At 44.2% G+C, this 11081-nt stretch overlaps 1 protein-coding gene across 2 annotated transcripts; it reads right to left on the bottom strand.

Moving 5' to 3' along the window:
• Positions 1-71: 71 nt before the first annotated feature.
• gale (UDP-galactose-4-epimerase) lies at positions 72-10399 on the bottom strand. Of its 2 annotated transcripts, none has more exons than XM_071366310.1 (11): positions 10209-10399; positions 8592-8725; positions 8298-8413; positions 7992-8105; positions 7510-7686; positions 7246-7359; positions 1615-1681; positions 1360-1445; positions 1144-1221; positions 811-925; positions 72-453 (listed from the first exon to the last, which is right to left on the bottom strand). In XM_071366310.1, exons 2-11 carry the CDS (start codon positions 8710-8712, stop codon positions 386-388), a joined length of 1056 nt encoding a protein of 351 aa, XP_071222411.1. In that variant the 5' UTR covers positions 8713-8725; positions 10209-10399; the 3' UTR covers positions 72-385. The 2 variants fall into 2 exon arrangements, with proteins under 2 accessions (XP_071222411.1, XP_071222412.1); XM_071366311.1 differs by having other exon boundaries at positions 8592-8721; positions 10209-10362.
• Positions 10400-11081: the final 682 nt, after the last annotated feature.

The raw sequence follows: 11081 nt of genomic DNA on the forward strand, positions 1-11081 counted from the left end.
TACTCTTCAAATAATCCCCCCCAACAAACCAACTCTTACCAGGGTCATCAATGAGGTCAATGAAATCAAAACACAATACAATTTCTTTATTTCCCCATTTTATGGCTATAGACTCAACTATTAAATAATTACAGAACATATCTATGACAATAGTATAAATGACAAGACAAACAGAGATAAGACATGGCATTTTTTTATCTAAGCATTAGAGAATCATCTTAGTGAAAGTAGCTGTAAGGAATCAACAACATAATATTAAATCATTATGAAATATAAATCATTCATTTTGTCTTGAGGTCTCTTCATGTGTGAATGTGATAGAAAAATGTGCTTTGGCCCAGTAATTTAGGAGGAAGTGAAGAAGGTACTCAATGAGATGAACATCTCATGAAGACGGGCCGTTATTGGTGAATCCAGTTGGGTTTTTGGACTGCCAGCGCCACAGGTCCTTACCTTGGAAGACATTACCAGAGGCATGACATTATTACAGTTTAGTCATTTAGCAGAAGATAATTTATCTTATCCAGAGTAACTTACAGGAGCAATTAGGGTTAAGTGCCTTGCTCAAGGGCACATTGACAGTTTTTCACCTAGTCGGCTCGGAGATTAGAACCAGCAACTTTTCGGTTACTGGCCCAACGCTCTAAACAGCTAGGCTACCTGACGCCCCGTATTATTATTATACATTATGCTCTATGGAATCAGGATTGTGCTGAGGACTGGGGCTGTCATGTTGTGTTGACAAATGATGTATCAAGTCAGATTAACAGTTACAGTAAGTGGTAGGTAGTTCAATAAAGGTTTACTTACACATTCTCTCCAGGTTGAAGTCAGCTTTCCAGCCCAGCTCTTTCTCAGCCAGACAGGGGTCAGCATAGCAGGACGCTACATCTCCTCCTCGTCGGGGGGCAATCAGGTACATGATCTGTGGCAAAGACAATCACAACAGTACAACCACCCCCACATGAAACTGTTTGGTCTGAAATTAGCGGTCAGATAGGTATCGCTTGAAGTAGCTGCTTTCTACACATGAAGACCTAAAAAGGATTCCATTCCCAGTAATTAAGAAGTAATACATATAAAATACAGGAATACTGATGGATGAAGGCTCTGAAGTTTTTAAAAGAGGGTTAAGTCACTCACCTTTATCCCTGAGGCCTTCTCCATAGCCTTTACCATCTGGAGCACAGAGTAACCTGTTCCTGTTCCTAAGTTATACACCTAGAGGGAGATAAGGGGAAAATGTCACGTTTCTATAAGACAATGGATGAGAAAAGAGCAATTGTGAATGAATGAGGAAAGACAGGACACATGAAACATGTAACAGTGGGGTCAGGTAAGCCAGCCTATATACTGTACTTTGCATCCACAATTGTCCTTCAGTTTCTTGAGAGCAGCTATGTGTCCTTTGGCCAAATCCACAACATGGATGTAATCTCGCACCCCTAAAGAGAAGAAGGATTATTCACAATTGGATGCATTTCTGTAAAATAAATATGATTTGACATTTACCATCAGACAAGGTTATGACTGATTGATTTAAAACAGCATTGAATAGAATTCAATGTCAATCAAACCTCTTTTTTCTTTAAGCATAAAGTCAGTCATCATTACCTGTTCCATCAATAGTGTCGTAGTCATTCCCAAACACATTGAGGTGTTTTCTTCTCCCAATGGCAACCTGGGTTAGAGAAGAGAGAGCCACAGCACCTAAAGTTAAGTCAATTATACTCAACAAAAATATAAAAATGCAACATGCAACAATTTCAAAGATTTTACCGAGTTACAGTTCATAAGGAAATCAGTCAATTTAATTAAATTCATTAGCCCCTAATCTATGGATTTCACATGACTGGGAATACAGATATGCATCTGTTGGTCACCGATACCTTAAAAGAAATGGGCCTCACAATGGGCCTCAGGATCTCGTCATGGTATCTCTGTGCATTCAAATTGCCATTGATAAAATGCACTGTGTTTGTTGTCCGTAGCTTATGCCTGCCCATACCATAACCCCCGATACCATGGGGCACTCTGTTCACAACCTTGACATCAGCAAACCACTCGCAAAACACGACGCCATACACGTGGTCTGCGGTTGCGAGGCTGGTTGGATGTACTGCCAAATTCTCTAAAACGAGGTTGGAGGCGGCATATGGTAGAGAAATGAACATTCAATTATCTGGCAACAGCTCTGGTGGACATTGCTGAAGTCAGCATGACAATTGCATGCTCCCTCAACTTGAGACATCTGTGGCATTGCCTACACATGTGTAATGGGGTCCACCATAACCGCCATCAATGAATCCAAGATGGCGTAGCAGTGTAGACGTGTTTCTTTAGTCCTCTCGTGTACGTTCGTATTTTTTCGTATTTCTTGTATATATTTTAACATTTTTTTTCTATCTCTTTTCGATTTTTAATTCGATTATACCTTCCGGTAACCTACCTCACCCAATGTGATACGGAATCGCTATTATTTTTTAACTTTGGAACACTTTCAAGAACCCCCAGTAGCTAACCAGCTAATCAGCTACAAGCTAATTTAGCCATTTTTTGCCGCTGCTAGCAGCTTTTACCTTCTGCACAGACACCAGCCCTGTTATTAGCCTGGATATTACTCACCAATTTACCAGCATCGGACTGTCTCTCGACAACAACGCCGGATTCCTGCCGTAATCCCTGAGCCACTACTTCTGATCCTCACAGCTAGCTTGCAGCTAGCGCAGCTAGCGCCACTGCCACGAAGCTAGCACCAGTTAGCAAACACAATTCTACAATTCACAACCTCTCTTTCGCCATCGCCATCCGGCTTGGATTCTCTGTCGACACGACCACGTCTGGTCTGCAGACGAATACCCCATCCGCTGTGCCCTCAACCGGCCTCCGTCTGAGCAGACCCCCTCCGTCTGAGCAGACCACCCCCCGGGCTACTAACTTTAAACGCCGCGTGCTAGCTTAGTGGAGGCCTCCCTGCTCCATCTACGGCTGCCCCCTGGACACTATGATCACTTGGCTACATAGCTGATGCCTGCTTGACTGTCCATTAATTCACGGTACTCCATTCTGTTTATTTGTGTTTTATCTGTCGGCTCTGTGCTTTAACTCAGGATCTGTATGTAGTTAATCCGACCCTCTCTGCCTAGTCGTCGCCATTTTTACCTGTTGTTGCTGTGTTAGTGGACTAGCTGCTGTTATCTTACCTGTTGTTTTAGCTAGCTCTCCCAATCAAGACCTGCAATCACTTTATGCCTTATTGTATGTCTCTCTCAAATATCAATATGCCTTGCATACTGTTGTTCAGGCTAGTTATCATTATCATTGTTTTGGTTTGCAATGGACCCCGTAGTTCCACTCTCCGTACCTCTGATACCTCCTTTGTCCCACCCCCCACACATGCGGTGACCTCACCCATTGAGACCAGCATGTCCAGAGATACAACCTCTCTTATCATCACCCAGTGCCTGGGCTTGCCTCCGCTGTACCCGTGCCCCACCATACCCCTGTCTGCACATTATGCCCAGAATCTATTCTACCACGCCCATAAATCTGCTCCTTTTATTCTTTGTCCCCAACGCTCTAGGCGACCAGTTTTGATAGCCTTTAGCCGCACCCTCATCCTACTACTCCTCTGTTCCTCGGGTGATGTGGAGGTAAACCCAGGCCCTGCATGTCCCCAGTCACCCTCATTTGTTGACTTCTGTGATCGAAAAAGCCTTGGCCTCATGCATGTCAACATCAGAAGCCTCCTCCCTAAGTTTGCCTTACTCACCGCTTTAGCACACTCTGCCAACCCTGATGTCCTTGCCGTGTCCGAATCCTGGCTTAGGAAGGCCACCAAAAATTCTGGGATTTCCATACCCAACTATAACACTTTCCGTCAAGATAGAACTGCCAAAGGGGGAGGAGTTGCAATCTACTGCAGAGATAGCCTGCAAAGTTCTGTCATACTTTCCAGGTCTATGCCCAAACAGTTCGAACTTCTAATTTTAAAAATTAATCTCTCCAGAAATAAGTCTCTCACTGTTGCCGCCTGCTACCGACCCCCCTCAGCTCCCAGCTGTGCCCTGGACACCATCTGTGAATTGATCGCTCCCCATCTAGCTTCAGAGTTTGTTCTGTTAGGTGACCTAAACTGGGATATGCTTAACACCCCGGCAGTCCTACAATCCAAGCTTGATGCCCTCAATCTCACACAAATCATCAAGGAACCCACCAGGTACAACCCTAAATCCGTAAACATGGGCACCCTAATAGACATTATCCTGACCAACCTGCCCTCCAAATACACCTCTGCTGTCTTCAATCAAGATCTCAGCGATCACTGCCTCATTGCCTGTATCCGCCACGGGTCCGCGGTCAAACGACCACCCCTCATCACTGTCAAACGCTCCCTAAAACACTTCTGCGAGCAGGCCTTTCTAATCGACCTGGCCCGGGTACCCTGGAAGGATATTGACCTCATCCCGTCAGTTGAGGATGCCTGGTCATTCTTTAAAAGTTACTTCCTCACCATATTAGACAAGCATGCTCCGTTCAAAAAATGCAGAACCAAGAACAGATATAGCCCTTGGTTCACTCCAGACCTGACTGCCCTCGACCAGCACAAAAACATCCTGTGGCGAACTGCAATAGCATCGAAGAGCCCCCGCGATATGCAACTGTTCAGGGAAGTCAGGAACCAATACACGCAGTCAGTCAGGAAAGCAAAGGCCAGCTTTTTCAAGCAGAAATTTGCATCCTGTAGCTCTAACTCCAAAAAGTTCTGGGATACTGTAAAGTCCATGGAAAACAAGAGCACCTCCTCCCAGCTGCCCACTGCACTGAGGCTAGGTAACACGGTCACTACTGATAAGTCCGTGATAATCGAAAACTTCAACAAACATTTCTCAATGGCTGGCCATGCCTTCCTCCTGGCGACTCCAACCTTGGCCAACAGCCCCGCCCCCCCCCGCTGCTACTCGCCCAAGCCTCCCCAGCTTCTCCTTTACCCATATCCAGATAGCAGATGTTCTGAAAGAGCTGGAAAACCTGGACCCATACAAATCAGCTGGGCTTGACAATCTGGACCCCCTATTTCTGAAACTGTCCGCCGCCATTGTCGCACCCCCTATTACCAGCCTGTTCAACCTCTCCTTCGTATCATCTGAGATCCCCAAGGATTGGAAAGCTGCCGCGGTCATCCCCCTCTTCAAAGGGGGAGACACCCTGGACCCAAACTGTTACAGACCTATATCCATCCTGCCCTGCCTATCTAAGGTCTTCGAAAGCCAAGTCAACAAACAGATCACTGACCATCTCGAATCCCACCGTACCTTCTCCGCTGTGCAATCCGGTTTCCGAGCCGGTCACGGGTGCACCTCAGCCACGCTCAAGGTACTAAACGATATCATAACCGCCATCGATAAAAGACATTACTGTGCAGCCGTCTTCATCGACCTGGCCAAGGCTTTCGACTCTGTCAATCACCATATTCTTATCGGCAGACTCAGTAGCCTCGGTTTTTCTAATGACTGCCTTGCCTGGTTCACCAACTACTTTGCAGACAGAGTTCAGTGTGTCAAATCGGAGGGCATGTTGTCCGGTCCTCTGGCAGTCTCTATGGGGGTACCACAGGGTTCAATTCTCGGGCCGACTCTTTTCTCTGTATACATCAATGATGTTGCTCTTGCTGCGGGCGATTCCCTGATCCACCTCTACGCAGACGACACCATTCTATATACTTCCGGCCCTTCCTTGGACACTGTGCTATCTAACCTCCAAACGAGCTTCAATGCCATACAACACTCCTTCCGTGGCCTCCAACTGCTCTTAAACGCTAGTAAAACCAAATGCATGCTTTTCAACCGGTCGCTGCCTGCACCCGCACGCCCGACTAGCATCACCACCCTGGACGGTTCCGACCTAGAATATGTGGACATCTATAAGTACCTAGGTGTCTGGCTAGACTGCAAACTCTCCTTCCAGACTCATATCAAACATCTCCAATCCAAAATCAAATCAAGAATCGGCTTTCTATTCCGCAACAAAGCCTCCTTCACTCACGCCGCCAAACTTACCCTAGTAAAACTGACTATCCTACCGATCCTCGACTTCGGCGATGTCATCTACAAAATAGCTTCCAATACTCTACTCAGCAAACTGGATGCAGTTTATCACAGTGCCATTCGTTTTGTTACTAAAGCACCTTATACGACCCACCACTGCGACCTGTATGCCCTAGTCGGCTGGCCCTCGCTACATGTTCGTCGTCAGACCCACTGGCTCCAGGTCATCTACAAGGCTATGCTAGGTAAAGTGCCGCCTTATCTCAGTTCACTGGTCACGATGGCTACACCCACCCGCAGCACGCGCTCCAGCAGGTGTATCTCACTGATCATCCCTAAAGCCAAAACCTCATTTGGACGCCTTTCCTTCCAGTTCTCTGCTGCCTGCAACTGGAACGAACTGCAAAAATCTCTGAAGTTGGAGACTTTTATCTCCCTCAACAACTTTAAAAATCTGCTATCCGAGCAGCTAACCGATCGCTGCAGCTGTACATAGTCCATCTGTAAACTACCCACCCAATTTACCTACCTCACCCCCCATACTGCTTTTATTTATTTACTTTTCTGCTCTTTTGCACACCAGTATCTCTTCTTGCACATGATCATCTGATGATTTATCACTCCAGTGTTAATCTGCTAAATTGTAATTATTCGATTTATTGCCTACCTCATGCCTTTTGCACACATTGTATATAGATTCTCTTTTTTTTCTACCATGTTATTGACTTGTTTATTGTTTACTCCATGTGTAACTCTGTGTTGTCTGTTCACACTGCTATGCTTTATCTTGGCCAGGTCGCAGTTGCAAATGAGAACTTGTTCTCAACTAGCCTACCTGGTTAAATAAAGGTGAAATAAAAAAATAAAAAAATGATCATGCTGTTTAATCAGCTTCTTGATATGCCACACCTGTCAGGTGGATTGATTATCTTGGCAAAGGAGAAATGCTCATTAACAGGGATGTAAACGAATTTGTGCACAACATTTGAGAGAAATAAGCTTTTTGTGCATATGGAACATTTCTGGGTTCTTTTATTTCAGCTCATGAAACATGGGGCCAACACTTTACATGTTGCGTTTATATTTTTTGTTCAGAGTACAAAACTACATCCCGGTGAAAAGAACAGAAATTAGAAAAGCAATAGTTGGAAGTGGGATACCACATCATTCATGGTGGATAAACATTATTTGTGGTTACCTGGGCGACATAGGGCAGCAGGTTGTTGGGGATGCCCTGAGGGTCTTCTCCGATGAGCCCAGAGGAGTGAGCCCCAATAGGGTTGAAATACCGCAGCAGCACCGCGTTCCAGTCCTGGGAATACATTAAGTAGTATGGGCATTATTATCATTATACACATTGTTATACAAACTGTTATTCATGACATCTATCATGCATGGGATGTATGTGACAGATGGTCAGGGTGTGTGTTGAAGAATAGAGAGCCTGGGGTAGGTACAGTACCTTCTCTGCCTTACACTGGTCCATAATCATCTCCTCTATGAAGTACTTGGTCTTGCCGTAGGGGTTGGTGCACCCCCCAACAGGGTGCTGTTCATCTATGGGAAGCCGCTGGGGGTCTCCATACACTGTGGCTGAGCTGCTGAAGACCAGATTGCGCACGCCATGAGTCTGCATCACCTGGGAGACATGCAGATGCACACACGACACACACACACGGACAGCAGCCGTTGAGACAGCAATCTAAAGCACACACGCTTCAGCATACAGACTAACATCCCGAGGTTGGTTGAGATTATTGCAAGCAACATGTAAACATTAGTAGCTGGTCATAAAGTAAGACACAAGAACAGTGCTACAAAGTTATAAAATCAATACACACCGGCACCCATGCACTTAGGTAGCAGTTCTCGGAAAGCAGCCATTACAGAATAGGTCACATTAAATGATGCAAGGCAAGCTGACATTGAGGTGTTCTAACTTACCTCAAGCAAGTTCATGGTTGCAGTGAGGTTAACCTGATAGTACCTCAATGGCTGATCAACTGACTCACCCACCGCTTTCAGACCAGCAAAATGCATTACAGCACTGAATGAATGCTGTTAAGAGATTAAGACAGAGACAAACAAATAAACACTTAATAAAGACAAAGGTGAGTGATGTCTTGAGCAAAACTCATCATAGGACCAGGAGCTGTCACGGACCACATGACCTGAAGAGTAAAACTCTGGTGCCTAGTTAAAGCAAATGCATTGGAACACTGTTCAGCAGGGATGAGTGTAGTTTCTAACCTGTTTGAAAAGCTTCTCCAAGCCTGGGCGGTCCAGCAGGTCCAGCTCATGGAACTCAATGCTGGTGTTCAGGATCTTCTCTATCCTCCGCAGGCTCTCAGGGACATCTCCTTCTCCTCCATAAAACATCAGAATGTGGAACAATGATCAACACACATGCATGTGCCACACACACAGAAACACACCTTTACTCTAACTGTTCTCACCCAAAACAAACAGTAACTGTCAAACAGATAACGTGCGTTACATCACTTTCACTCTCAAAGTTACGCCGGGCAAACTAAGGACACTTACCTCGGACAGCATTGCTGAAGTTATCTATGACCACAGGGCAGAATCCTGCGTCAATCAGTTCCACCACACAGTGGCTGCCGATGTAGCCTCCTCCCCCAGTCACCAGGACCTTCTGTGCCATCCTGAATGCCTGCCTTACAAAGACAGAACACATCACACAACAGCAACACACATGACAACAACATTAGTGGACACAGCAACATACTAGAGACGTGCTCAGATCTACCTTATTGAATTCCTAAGGAAAAACAAATGCGGAGGAGCATGTTTTATGATGAACAACTCATGGTGTGATTATAGGAATGAACAAACCCTTAAGAGTTTATGTTCCCTGCTTATCTTGTGTCATTTCTCCCGGTGTACATATGTATAGATTGCATTTGATTAATGCTACAGTGCTATTTGGTTTCCTAAATCAGATTTGACCCACCATTCTTAATTTCTTGTATTTTTTCCCATACATTTGAATTGTTTGACATTTTAATGCATTGTTAGGAGCTACACTGAACAAAAATATAAACCCAACGTAAAGTGTTGGTATTACAGACAGAGGAGTATTTCTGTCTGTAACAAAGCCCTTTCATGGGAAAAACTCATGATTGGCTGGGCCTGGCTCCCCAGTGGGTTGGCCTGGCTGCCAAGTGCTGGGCCTATGCCCTTCAAGGCCCACCTATGGCGGAACCCCTGCACAGTCATGGGAAATCCATAGATTCGGGTCTAATGAATTTATTTAAATTGACTGATTTCCTTATATGAACTGTAACTCAGTCAAATCTTTGAAATTGTTGCATGTTGCGTTTATATTTTTGTTTGTGCTGTAACACAAACTGTGTACACAACCAATAAACTTTGATTTGATCTAACTTTCATTAGACTGTAATAGTATTTCAGGAACAGCCCAGGTTACCTTTTGTCTAAGAGAGCAACCCATAAAACCTGGAGGGCTTGTCAAGCTAGGATTTTTTAAAGAGGTATGCGGTTTGACTATTCAATTTCAGTCCCCCACCCCACCCAGTCCCACGTCACCAGTCAGTGCACCTGTTTGACCAGGATATAGAGGATGAAAAGATAACATTGGTGCAGTAAAGAGAGGCTATGTTCGAGAGGATAAAAAACGTAATGTATCATGGGTAAATTGTGACTGACTGACCAATCTACAAACCTATTTATAACTTTACATCATAAATAACTACTCATTATTATTTGTAGATCCGTCAGTCACAATTTACCCATGAGACATTACGGTTTAGATCCTCTTGAACACTGCCAGTGTCCCTAATATCAGATTACACTGTAGTTGCATTGAACATTATCTGCAATATGACTGATTCCTGGCCTTTTTTTTGTGCATTTCCTGACATCAAGGAGACACATCAGCATAATCAGTCAGTTATAAAATGTCATTGGACTGCTATGTTATGCTTGACTCTCTCAATCCTGTCTGTAATAAGTCATCAGCCACTAAAGTCTTAAGTCCATTATACAGCTTATAGCGGCAGTAAACAAGTAAACATTCATTCAACTCTTCTGATTTTAGTTATTGCTAAGCTGTCATCACTGGATAAATTCTAACACTGTCATTCACCCAGAAAATCATTCATGAATGAAAATACTTACTTGTAAGTCCTTTACACCAAATGAATTGTATTCGCGGGAAGGAAGACGTCCGAAGAATATAGGAGTGTGTAAAGGACTGCTTAGACAGAATTAAGCTATCACCTGAAACAAGGGACGTCTCTCCCTGTCCTGTTTGGACATATTTCTTGCTTCCTGTTCAGAGAGCTACGTGGAGCTGTGTTAAGTCAAAACAAAAAGATACTACATCCGGTAGCGTATGTCTGTTTTTTTTCTCAAAATAAAAGCCATGTTTTCTGTAATGAATAATATTCACTTTTTTGTGCCTCCTCCTGACTATTTAAGCAGATATTCCTGCAGTAGAGCTTTCTCTTCGTGGAGACTTAAGATGTTATAATTCTATTATCAGAAATTATAATATTTGACTTACAGAAATACTGTCTATTTTCTATTTATCAGAGAGGACTTTTATTTTTTTAAAGTCACCCGGTTCAGTTAGAAAATCTACGGACCACTTGCGCTAACTTCCTGGCACTGATACGCGAATGGCATCAAACAAGGAAGCCTCACATGCTCCGACGTCAGAAATCACTCGATGGAAACCACGCCTTTGACTATTAGACAGTACAGTGACTGTGGTGGCAGAGAGCTTGGGGCACTACTGGCCAGTGGCCAGATGTACCTATCTATGCCCACATTTAAGGCATGGAAACTTCAGAAAAAAAGTAAAACAATTCAACCCTTCCTCTCTCTCTCTCTCTCTCTCTCTCTCTCTCTCTCTCTCTCTCTCTCTCTCTCTCAATTCAATTTCAATTTAAGGGGCTTTATTGGCATTGCCAAAGCAAGTGAAGTAGAGAATAAACAGAAGTGAAATAAACAATACAAAATGAACTGTAAACATCACACTCATAAAGT

Source organism: Salvelinus alpinus, chromosome 25 (genome assembly GCF_045679555.1).
Source record: "Salvelinus alpinus chromosome 25, SLU_Salpinus.1, whole genome shotgun sequence".
NCBI lineage: Eukaryota > Metazoa > Chordata > Actinopteri > Salmoniformes > Salmonidae > Salvelinus > Salvelinus alpinus.